Here is a 12,723-nt window from a genome sequence, read left to right as displayed (position 1 = left end):
TGCCATACAGTGCTCCAGAAATGGCCCGGCATACGTCCCTGCTTTTCTAAAAAAAGATACCAAGAGAACAAAGAAAATGTGATAATAGAAGTAAATTAGAAAGTTGTTTATTAACATTGCCTGTTCTGTCAGAATCATGAAAGAAAACAATTGAGTGTCATATCCATGTAAGTCATAACATTTAATAATAATTACTTAAATATGAATTTATTAAATTAGACAGAGACAGGAAATAACCTCCGCACTATGCTTATATCCACACCAGGCCCGTATCAGAACATTTACCTACCTATTCCCACTTAGGCATGCTCCAGGATTCTTCTTCCCACAGTGGGTTTTCATTGTAACTCCTTCTTCCAAATGGATCCCATGGTGAAGGGAATCTCTCTAAGAGTTAAAAGATATTTATCAGTACTTTAAGCTGTGGCAGAGCTGTATGAATGTTAACACAGGAGACTTCTGAAAGATATAAAATATGCATAGTTATAGAAGATGTGGGGGCAGTGAATACAAGGATGGGGGAGTGACCTGAGAGGTACCACTTCATTCTGAACCTTAGGTGCACTGACCCTGCCAGAAATAAATAACTAAATGCCCATCGCAAATCTAATAATGGGCAGACCCACAGGGGGGTAGTTATCAAGCCGTCTACTTTTCTGGCTTCGCCGGCCCAATACGCCCGCCTAAGCTCGCCTACCTTCGCCGCCGCGGACCTGAAAAAATACGCCTAAGTTATCAAATAAAGCTGTCAAAAAGCCGCGGGGCGATGAGCAGCGGACTGTGACAGTTATCACTCATCCGATCTCGCTGCCCTTCGGCTTTTTCCCAGCTTTATTGCTAGCCTGTCACTAAGCACTCACACTAAACTACACTGTTCTACCCCCTATACCGGCACCCCCGGAGCCTCCCGCAACTCAATAAAGTTACTAACCCCTAAACCGCCGCTCCTAGACCCCGCCGCAACTCTTATAAATGTATTAACCCCTAAACCGCCGCTCCTAGACCCTGCCGCAACTCTTATAAAGGTATTAACCCCTAAACCGCCGCTCCCGGACACCGCTGCCACCTACAGTATACCTAGTAACCCCTATCCTGCCCCCCCCTATACCGTCGCCCTCTATAATAAAATTATTAACCCCTATCCTGCTGATCCCGCACCTCTCCGCAACTAAATAAATAGTTTAACCCCTAAACCGCCGCTCCATGAACCTGCCGCAACCTATATTAAACCTATTAACCCCTATCCTGCCCCCCCTACACCGTCGCCACCTATAATAAATTTATTAACCCCTAATCTGCCCCCCCTACACCGTCGCCACCTATAATAAATTTATTAACCCCTATCCTGCCCCCCACTACGCCGCCGCCACTGTAATAAAATTATTAACCCCTAAACCTAAGTCTAACCCTAACCCTAACGCCCCCCTAACTTAAATATTAATTAAATAAATCTAAATAATTTAACTCTTATTAAGTAAATGAATCCTATTTAAAACTAAATACTTACCTTTAAAATAAACCCTAATATAGCTACAATATAAATAATAATTATATTCTAGCTATTTTAGGATTTTTTTTAATTTTACAGGCAACTTTCAATTTATTTTAACTAGGTTCAATAGCTATTAAATAGTTATTAACTATTTAATAGCTTACCTAGCTAAAATAAAGAGAAATGTACCTGTGAAATAAATCCTAACCTAAGTTACAATTACACCTAACACTACACTATACTTTAATAAATTATTCCTATTTAAAAATAAATACTTACCTGTAAAATAAACCCTAAGATAGCTACAATATAATTAATAATTATATTATAGCTATTTTAGGATTTATATTTATTTTACAGGTAACTTTGTATTTATTTTAGCTAGTTAGAATAGTTATTAAATAGTTATTAACTATTTAATAACTACATAGCTAAAAGAAATACAAAATTACCTGTAAAATAAATCCTAACTTAAGTTACAATTAAACCTAATACTACACTATCATTAAATTAATTAAATAAATTAACTACAAATAACTACAATTAAATATAATTACATAAACTAACTAAAGTACAAAAAAATAAAAAAAGCTAAGTTACAAAAAATAAAAAAATAAGTTACAAACATGTTACAAATATTACAACAATTTTAAGCTACTTACAACTAATCTAAGCCCCCTAATAAAATAACAAACCCCCCCAAAATAAAAAAATGCCCTACCCTATTCTAAATTAAATACATTTCAAAGCTCTTTTACCTTACCAGCCCTTAAAAGGGCCATTTGTGGGGGCATGCCCCAAAGAAAACAGCTCTTTTGCCTGTAAAAGAAAAATACAACCCCCCCCCAACATTAAAACCCACCACCCACTTACCCCTAATCTAACCCAAACCCCCCTTACAAAAACCTAACACTAATCCCCTGAAGATCATCCTACCTTGAGTCGTCTTCACTCAGCCGAGCCACCGATGGAACTGAAGAGGATATCCGGAGCGGAAGAAGTTAATCCTCCAAGCGGCGCTGAAGAAATCTTCCATCCGATGAAGTCATCTTCCAAGCCGGGTCTTGAATCTTCCTTCCTCTGACGCGGAACCACCTTCTTCACCGACGGACTACGACGAATGACGGCTCCTTTAAGGGACGTCATCCAAGATGGCGTCCCCTCAATTCCGATTGGCTGATAGGATTCTATCAGCCAATCGGAATTAAGGTAGGAAAATCTGATTGGCTGATGGAATCAGCCAATCAGATTCAAGTTCAATCCGATTGGCTGATCCAATCAGCCAATCAGATTGAGCTCGCATTCTATTGGCTGATCGGAACAGCCAATAGAATGCAAGCTCAATCTGATTGGCTGATTCCATCAGCCAATCAGATTTTTCCTACCTTAATTCCGATTGGCTGATAGAATCCTATCAGCCAATCGGTATTGAGGGGACGCCATCTTGGATGACGTCCCTTAAAGGAGCCGTCATTCGTCGTAGTCCGTCGGTGAAGAAGGTGGTTCCGCGTCAGAGGAAGGAAGATTCAAGACCCGGCTTGGAAGATGACTTCATCGGATGGAAGATTTCTTCAGCGCCGCTTGGAGGATTAACTTCTTCCGCTCCGGATGTCCTCTTCAGTTCCATCGGTGGCTCGGCTGAGTGAAGACGACTCAAGGTAGGATGATCTTCAGGGGATTAGTGTTAGGTTTTTGTAAGGGGGGTTTGGGTTAGATTAGGGGTATGTGGGTGGTGGGTTTTAATGTTGGGGGGGGGTTGTATTTTTCTTTTACAGGCAAAAGAGCTGTTTTCTTTGGGGCATGCCCCCACAAATGGCCCTTTTAAGGGCTGGTAAGGTAAAAGAGCTTTGAAATTTATTTAATTTAGAATAGGGTAGGGCATTTTTTTATTTTGGGGGGGTTTGTTATTTTATTAGGGGGCTTAGATTAGGTGTAAGTAGCTTAAAATTGTTGTAATATTTGTAACATGTTTGTAACTTATTTTTTTATTTTTTGTAACTTAGCTTTTTTTATTTTTTGTACTTTAGTTAGTTTATGTAATTGTATTTAATTGTAGTTATTTGTAGGTAGTTTATTTAATTAATTTAATGATAGTGTAGTATTAGGTTTAATTGTAACTTAAGTTAGGATTTATTTTACAGGTAATTTTGTATTTCTTTTAGCTATGTAGTTATTAAATAGTTAATAACTATTTAATAACTATTCTAACTAGCTAAAATAAATACAAAGTTACCTGTAAAATAAATATAAATCCTAAGATAGCTATAATATAATTATTAATTATATTGTAGCTATCTTAGGGTTTATTTTACAGGTAGGTATTTATTTTTAAATAGGAATAATTTATTAAAGTATAGTGTAGTGTTAGGTGTAATTGTAACTTAGGTTAGGATTTATTTCACAGGTACATTTCTCTTTATTTTAGCTAGGTAAGCTATTAAATAGTTAATAACTATTTAATAGTTATTGTACATGGTTAAAATAAATTGAAAGGTACCTGTAAAATAAATATAAATCCTAAGATAGCTAGAATATAATTATTATTTATATTGTAGCTATATTAGGGTTTATTTTAAAGGTAAGTATTTAGTTTTAAATAGGATTCATTTACTTAATAAGAGTTAATTTATTTAGATTTATTTAATTAATATTTAAGTTAGGGGGGCGTTAGGGTTAGTGTTAGACTTAGGTTTAGGGGTTAATAATTTTATGACAGTGGCGGCGGCGTAGTGGGGGGCAGGATAGGGGTTAATAAATTTATTATAGGTGGCGACGGTGTAGGGGGGGCAGGATAGGGGTTAATACATTTAATATAGGTTGCGGCGGGTTCAGGGAGCGGCGGTTTAGGGGTTAATACATTTATTATAGTTGCGGTGGGCTCCGGGAGCGGCGGTTTAGGGGTTAATATGTATAGAGTAGCTTGCGGTGGGCTCCAGGAGCGGCGGTTTAGGGGGTAATAACTTTATTTAGTTGCGGCGGTGTAGGGGGGGTCAGATTAGTGGTGTTTAGACTCGGGGTACATGTTAGGGTGTTAGGTGTAGACAGCTCCCATAGAAATCAATGGGATGTCTGTCAGCAGCGAACTTGTACTTTCGCTATGGTCAGACTCCCAGGGGTGGCGGATTGAAAACCAGGTACGCTGGGCCGTAAAAGTGCCGAGCGTACCTGCTAGTTTTTTGATAGCTAGCAAAAGTAGTGAGAATGTGCCGCACTTGTGTGCGGAACATCTGGAGTGACGTAAGAATCGATCTGTGTCGGACTGAGTCGATCGATGCTTACGTCACAAAATTCTACTTTTGCCGGTCTCGATCCTTTGATAACTAAGACGAATCAGCCTTGCCACAAATACGCTGCGGAATTCCAGCGTATTTGAGGTTGACGGCTTGATAACTAGGCCCCACAGCCATTTAAATGGGGTGGAGTTTGTTGTGTTGCTACAAGAATATATTGAGATTAATAGTACTACCCAAAGATGCACTTGCAAAGGGTTATATAAAGGGAACTCACACTAATGTATGTGGGGTGATTTAGGGAATTTTAGAAAGAGGTGACAGTCACATTGGAGGTTCAGCTGTGTGTGAGATTAGAAATGAGGCATTAAAAAGAGAGCAGCAAAACTCAGTTACACAGTGGTGGTGAACATTAAAGGCTTTACAAGAATAGTCTAATTCTAGGAGATTCACATTCATCCCTTACCTGAGTTTTGCTTAACACGTGCTCTGTGTGGTTTCGGTTTCCAGATCATCTTGTTTGAAAAAGGAAACACATGTAAATTTATAATCTTAGCAGTTGAGCTGTCTCGGTCTCATCCATTCCTCCATCATGTAGTAGGGTTGCCAGCTATTTATTATTTAACAAGACAGGCTATTAGTTTGTCCTGTCCATTAAAAAATATGTAAAAAACAAACAAATAATGGGGGGCAGCAAGGAATTGTAATGATTTATAATCTCATTCCTCCTTGTAGACTGGGTAATAAGTTGCAGCTACCAGGCCCAGAGGTCTCCTCACTCCACCTGCACAAAAGGCCCTGTGTATGGTGCTTGAGAGATAGCAGACACAATGCAGGGAAAACAGCAGCCACATAGCACCCAGAACAGTATCAATAATGTAAGTTGCTACAGGACCAGGTATCTGATTGGAGGTCTAATGTAGCATATGGCTAGTAGAGCTGCTGCTGTGCCAGAGGTCTTATCTTATGTAGATGTGCATGTGGTTGATAGCAGTGTGGCAGGGTTAGGAGTCTGGTCTGAGGCATGATTTACTCATGTGGATGATAGAGGGGTAGCAGAGTCAGGGGTATGATCTAAGGCATGATGTACTCATGTGGATGATAGAGGGGTAGCAGGGTCAGGGGTATGATCTAAGGCATGATGTACTCATGTGGATGATAGAGGGGTAGCAGTGTCAGGGGTATGATCTAAGGCATGATGTACTCATGTGGATGATAGAGGGGTAGCAGAGTCAGGGGTATGATCTAAGGCATGATGTACTCATGTGGATGAGAGAGGGGTAGCAGGGTCAGGGGTATGATCTAAGGCATGATGTGCTCATGTGGATGATAGAGGGGTAGCAGTGTCAGGGGTATGATCTAAGGCATGATGTACTCATGTGGATGATAGAGGGGTAGCAGAGTCAGGGGTATGATCTAAGGCATGATGTACTCATGTGGATGATAGTGGGGTAGCAGGGTCAGGGGTATGATCTAAGGCATGATGTACTCATGTGGATGATAGAGGGGTAGTAGGGTCAGGGGTATGATCTAAGGCATGATGTACTCATGTGGATGATAGAGGGGTAGCAGTGTCAGGGGTATGATCTAAGGCATGATTTACTCATGTGGTTGATAGCAGGATGGCAGGGTTAGGAGTCTGGTCTGAGGCATGATGTACTCATGTGGATGATAGAGGGGTAGCAGTGTCAGGGGTATGATCTAAGGCATGATGTACTCATGTGGATGATAGAGGGGTAGCAGGGTCAGGGGTATGATCTAAGGCATGATGTACTCATGTGGATGATAGAGGGGTAGCAGTGTCAGGGGTATGATCTAAGGCATGATGTACTCATGTGGATGATAGAGGGGTAGCAGAGTCAGGGGTATGATCTAAGGCATGATGTACTCATGTGGATGATAGAGGGGTAGCAGGGTCAGGGGTATGATCTAAGGCATGATGTACTCATGTGGATGATAGAGGGGTAGCAGGGTCAGGGGTATGATCTAAGGCATGATGTACTCATGTGGATGATAGAGGGGTAGCAGTGTCAGGGGTATGATCTAAGGCATGATGTACTCATGTGGATGATAGCGGGGTAGCGGGGTCAGGGGTATGATCTAAGGCATGATGTACTCATGTGGATGATAGAGGGGTAGCAGAGTCAGGGGTATGATCTAAGGCATGATTTACTCATGTGGATGATAGAGGGGTAGCAGGGTCAGGGGTATGATCTAAGGCATGATTTACTCATGTGGATGATAGCGGGGTAGCAGGGTCAGGGGTATGATCTAAGGCATGATGTACTCATGTGGATGATAGAGGGGTAGCAGGGTCAGGGGTATGATCTAAGGCATGATTTACTCATGTGGATGATAGAGGGGTAGCAGGGTCAGGGGTATGATCTAAGGCATGATGTACTCATGTGGATGATAGAGGGGTAGCAGGGTCAGGGGTATGATCTAAGGCATGATGTACTCATGTGGATGATAGAGGGGTAGCAGGGTCAGGGGTATGATCTAAGGCATGATTTACTCATGTGGATGATAGAGGGGTAGCAGGGTCAGGGGTATGATCTAAGGCATGATGTACTCATGTGGATGATAGAGGGGTAGCAGGGTCAGGGGTATGATCTAAGGCATGATTTACTCATGTGGATGATAGAGGGGTAGCAGGGTCAGGGGTATGATCTAAGGCATGATGTACTCATGTGGATGATAGAGGGGTAGCAGAGTCAGGGGTATGATCTAAGGCATGATGTACTCATGTGGATGATAGAGGGGTAGCAGGGTCAGGGGTATGATCTAAGGCATGATGTACTCATGTGGATGATAGAGGGGTAGCAGTGTCAGGGGTATGATCTAAGGCATGATGTACTCATGTGGATGATAGAGGGGTAGCAGAGTCAGGGGTATGATCTAAGGCATGATGTACTCATGTGGATGATAGTGGGGTAGCAGGGTCAGGGGTATGATCTAAGGCATGATGTACTCATGTGGATGATAGTGGGGTAGCAGGGTCAGGGGTATGATCTAAGGCATGATGTACTCATGTGGATGATAGAGGGGTAGCAGGGTCAGGGGTATGATCTAAGGCATGATGTACTCATGTGGATGATAGAGGGGTAGCAGTGTCAGGGGTATGATCTAAGGCATGATTTACTCATGTGGTTGATAGCAGGATGGCAGGGTTAGGAGTCTGGTCTGAGGCATGATGTACTCATGTGGATGATAGAGGGGTAGCAGTGTCAGGGGTATGATCTAAGGCATGATGTACTCATGTGGATGATAGAGGGGTAGCAGAGTCAGGGGTATGATCTAAGGCATGATGTACTCATGTGGATGATAGAGGGGTAGCAGAGTCAGGGGTATGATCTAAGGCATGATGTACTCATGTGGATGATAGAGGGGTAGCAGGGTCAGGGGTATGATCTAAGGCATGATGTACTCATGTGGATGATAGAGGGGTAGCAGTGTCAGGGGTATGATCTAAGGCATGATTTACTCATGTGGATGATAGCGGGGTAGCGGGGTCAGGGGTATGATCTAAGGCATGATGTACTCATGTGGATGATAGCGGGGTAGCAGGGTCAGGGGTATGATCTAAGGCATGATTTACTCATGTGGATGATAGCGGGGTAGCAGGGTCAGGGGTATGATCTAAGGCATGATGTACTCATGTGGATGATAGAGGGGTAGCAGGGTCAGGGGTATGATCTAAGGCATGATGTACTCATGTGGATGATAGAGGGGTAGCAGGGTCAGGGGTATGATCTAAGGCATGATTTACTCATGTGGATGATAGAGGGGTAGCAGAGTCAGGGGTATGATCTAAGGCATGATGTACTCATGTGGATGATAGAGGGGTAGCAGGGTCAGGGGTATGATCTAAGGCATGATGTACTCATGTGGATGATAGAGGGGTAGCAGAGTCAGGGGTATGATCTAAGGCATGATGTACTCATGTAGATGATAGCGGGGTAGCAGTATGATCTAAGGTATAACATATGCATGTGGCTGACAAAGGGGCTGCAGGGCCTTGGTGCCTATCTGAAGTATCTGATATGAGGTATTATGTGCATATATGGCTGATAGAGGGCTGCAGGCCCTTCAGGTCTGTTCTAAGGTATCATGTGCACTGACAAAGGGGCTTCAGCACCTTTGCATCTACCCTGAGGTATGATGTGTGTATGTGGCTGACAGAGGGGCTATAAGGCCTTTGGCTATGATTTGAGGCATGATGTATGTAGGAGTTGCAGGGCTTCTGATCTGAGGTACAATGTGTGCATGTGGCAAGCAGAGAGGCTAAAAGGCCAAGGAGTGTGATCTGAGGTATGATGTGCACACGTGGGTGGCTGTTGGCTGCAGTGTACTGGGGTCTAATATGAGGTATGATATACTCATTTGGCTAGCAGAGGAGCTGCAGGGCATTCAGTCTGATCTCAGGTATAATGTATGCATGTAGCTAATAGAGAGACTACAGGGTCTTGGGGTCTAATCTGATGTATGAAGTGTGCATGTGGCTAATAAATAGGCTGCAGGGCATTGGGGTCTAATCTAAGGTAAAAAATAGGGGACCTAAGATATTATTGAGGAGTGTGGCTGACAGTGGCTGCATAGCAGCGGTGTTCTAATCTGGTGATAAATGATAGTCCCTTTACTGTTTCTTCATGTCGCCCGTTGGTTGGCCAGAATTTTTATGGAGAAAAATGGCAACTCTACAACTATTTTAACTAGCTGTCTGGTAAAAAACGGGATGCTTAACTTATTGAGTCAGGGGTTTCAGGTATCTGATTTTATCTGAGCAGTAGGGCTAAAGGGGTAGATGTATGTAGCTGCGAATGCAGCTGTTTCCATGTGATCCTTCAGGCTTACCGGAAATATAAGTTAACAGGCAGCGGTCTTAAGACCACTGCTCCTTAACTCATCCGCCACCTCTGAAGTGACGGACAGCAATCATCCCGATCAGATAAGATCGGGTGGTTGACACCCCCTGCTAGCGGCCACGAATCTGCAGGGGGCGGCATTGCACAAGCATTTCACAAGGAATGCTTGTGCAATGTTAAATGCGGATAGCGTATGCTGTCAGCATTTAGCGATGTTGGGCGGACATGATCAATCTTGTCCACCCGCATCTTAATAAATCGGCCACAAAGGGTTTGATCATGACACCACCTACCACTTTCTGCCAGTTACCCACTGGTCACCTTTTTTATGTACAGCTGGCAACCATATTCTGTAGCTCCAATTTCTTTCCTCCTTACTCTTACAGCTTTTTAATGTCTTATTTTATTTTCCACTAACCTTCAACTTTATCTTCAGTATTGAAGCTTGTTCTTAAGCCACATCCCCTTTGCCTCAATATTCTCTAATACTTTTTTCTGTCACCTGTACTGATTATATTATTATTATATTATTATTTTCCAAATCCACCTGTTCTCATTTGCTGCCTTATCACTTGTAGCATTTGGAAACAGCATATAAAATCTGCATTATCCAGTTATCCAAAATGCAAAGAACAAAAGTAACTTCTTTAAGTTATTTTTGATAGAAATAAGAGCTAATAAGATTCATTACATTAAAGTATTGTCTAAGTATTAATTATTAGTATTTAAATAACATGCATGACCTAAAAACGGACAGAATCCACATATTTATATGCTATATACATTGTGCTGTACATTCCAGAGATTCAGTGTATGTGACAGTGTAAATGTTGGTGTTCATTTACCCTCTCTTCACTACTGTCTGATTCAGAGGAGCTGGAGCTGGGTAGGTGACATTCTGCACTCAAGACTCTGGGTTGCCCCTCAGAGATTAACGCGTTGCTTTTGCAGGACCAGTCCTGTAGAGAATTTTGAAAAAGTATTAAGAAACCTATAAACAAACTCCAATATTACTAGTAAGCTAAAGCCAGCACCCCACCCTGAGCAACCAACAATCAGCACTAAAGATTGCCAGCTACCACTAATGTACCCACACCTAGAGAGTATCCCTGAATACCCTGTACCAGACACATACAGCTATTAACTGAAGACCCACAGACAATAGTTGGCACCTCATAAAGGCATCCATAAGCTACTGCAGACAACATTTGACCAGCGAGACAACAGCCAGCACCCTGCTTTGAACACATGCAGCCAGCAACTGGCCCAGACACTCACAATATGTGCTGCATGCAGTGCACCAGCAGTCTACTGTTACAGTGGGTGATAGTGAGCAACCATGAGGCACATGCAGAGACATTTCTGGCCCAGGTGATCTGCAATGAAAGCCAGTACTGAGCACCTGCTGTAAATTCCTTATCAAAGCACTTATAATGATTATCCAACCTAGGCACCAACATACAGTGCTGTGCCAGAGCAAATATAGCCATCCTGCTGCATAGGCACTCACAGCCAACATCTAATGTAAGCTCCTGCTGCTAGAACACAAACAGTAATTACAGCCAATACTTGACCTTGGGTACTCAAAGCAAAATTAAACCCTCACAGTAAGTACCCAAAGATAAGTATGCACAACCTGATCTTGGACCAGGACACCCTTAATCAGTTCCTGTGCCAGGGTACAAAATAGCAGCTTATGGCCCTGGCACCCAAAATTTATAACTAAAAAATCTGCCACCCATAGATGACATCTGACCATATTCACTTACATGTAGATTATCCATGTTACCTACAAATATACCAAACCTTCACAGTTATTTCTAAACCACATCCTACATTAGGCACTGAGGGCCAACACATAACCACTGGTACCTGTAGCTGGCAACTGACATGGGCATTCACAGCCAAGACTCCAATAACAACAGCTCATGTCCAACAACCCTCCCCAGAACTCGGCACCAACAATCCTCAACTGACCATGATTATTCACAACTTAAACCTAAGCACATACAGCTTTCTTCTGATATGGATACTTACAGCCAATTTACATTCTCTGGGTCTCACAGATAGCAAAGTAACTGTTGTGCTAAAAAAATCCTCAGTCAGAGGACCCAGATTCCTGGCCTGTTTACTCTCAGACAGTGAACTATATCAGAACAAAATGTTTGCAACTACTAGGACACACAGAATCATCACAAGCTATGCACACCCAGTGTCCGCTCTTGAACATTAAGTACCGGATCTTCCTAGTTAAGGGCTCATCCATAGTTAAAGGGCCATGATACCTAAATGTTGAAACAGTTGAAAGTGATGCAGCATAGCTGTAAAAAAGCTGACTAGAAAATATCACCTGAACATCTCTATGTAAAAAAGAAAGATATTTTACCTCAAAATGTTCTAATTATTCACACCCCATTGTAAAGGACTTTAAGCAGGAAATCAGTATGCCTGTCCCGGGACCGGCAAGGGAGTGAGCCTCATGCACACTCATGTTATTTCCCTATTCAGTTTAAGGCAGTTTACTATGAAATCTCATGAGAGTTAAAGGGACGTTCCAGCCAAAATTGCAAACCACGTGGGAGCATTTTGGTATTGAATAGAAGCATTTTTGTCATATACATGTATTAGCAAACATGCTTCTAATAAAAGCTATAGCTGTTTTAAAAGTGTATTTAAGTATGCAACATGCACCAGCATTTTAAACACAACACTTGCCCAGATAGCCTAAGGTGCTTTTACCATCTGGTAATGACTCAATTTGTTAATTGTTGACATGATAAAAAAAAAGCCCCACTGATGATCCGAGCAGCTGCAGTATTTAAAATGTGGGTGCAGTGACAATATCTAGCTATGCTTCACATGCACGTGCAGCGAAAAATTCTAACACTAAAACAGTGATAACTTTTACTAGAAGCATTTTTGCCAATACACGTATATTGCAAATATGTTTTTATTCAAAGATGTAATTAATCTATGTGCAATTGAATTTTTACCGGAATGTCCCTTTAAGTGAAATCTCATGAGATCACAGTAAAAGAGTTCATGACCTTTTAGCACTGTTGATGCTGATTGGCTGCAGTTAATTTCTTCATTTTTTTTTTTAACTGCAGCTGGGTGGACATTAGCTGAAGAATAA

The 12,723-nt window shown here is 41.9% G+C and overlaps 1 protein-coding gene across 1 annotated transcript in view; it reads right to left on the bottom strand.

Moving 5' to 3' along the window:
- Window positions 1-12,723, bottom strand: part of SPP2 (secreted phosphoprotein 2) — a 49,322-nt gene that overhangs the window by 28,280 nt on the left and 8,319 nt on the right. Inside the window, exons 4-6 of the mRNA XM_053691033.1 lie at window positions 10,433-10,546; window positions 5,189-5,237; window positions 290-387 (exon numbers count right to left, since the gene is read on the bottom strand). Of these exons, the coding sequence (XP_053547008.1) occupies window positions 290-387; window positions 5,189-5,237; window positions 10,433-10,546 (261 nt within the window). The remainder of the gene's footprint in view (window positions 1-289; window positions 388-5,188; window positions 5,238-10,432; window positions 10,547-12,723) is intronic.

This window comes from Bombina bombina, chromosome 1 (genome assembly GCF_027579735.1).
Source record: "Bombina bombina isolate aBomBom1 chromosome 1, aBomBom1.pri, whole genome shotgun sequence".
Taxonomy (NCBI): Eukaryota; Metazoa; Chordata; class Amphibia; order Anura; family Bombinatoridae; genus Bombina; species Bombina bombina.
Note: the sequence above shows the minus strand (reverse complement) of the source record. Positions and strands in the feature narration are given on the sequence as shown.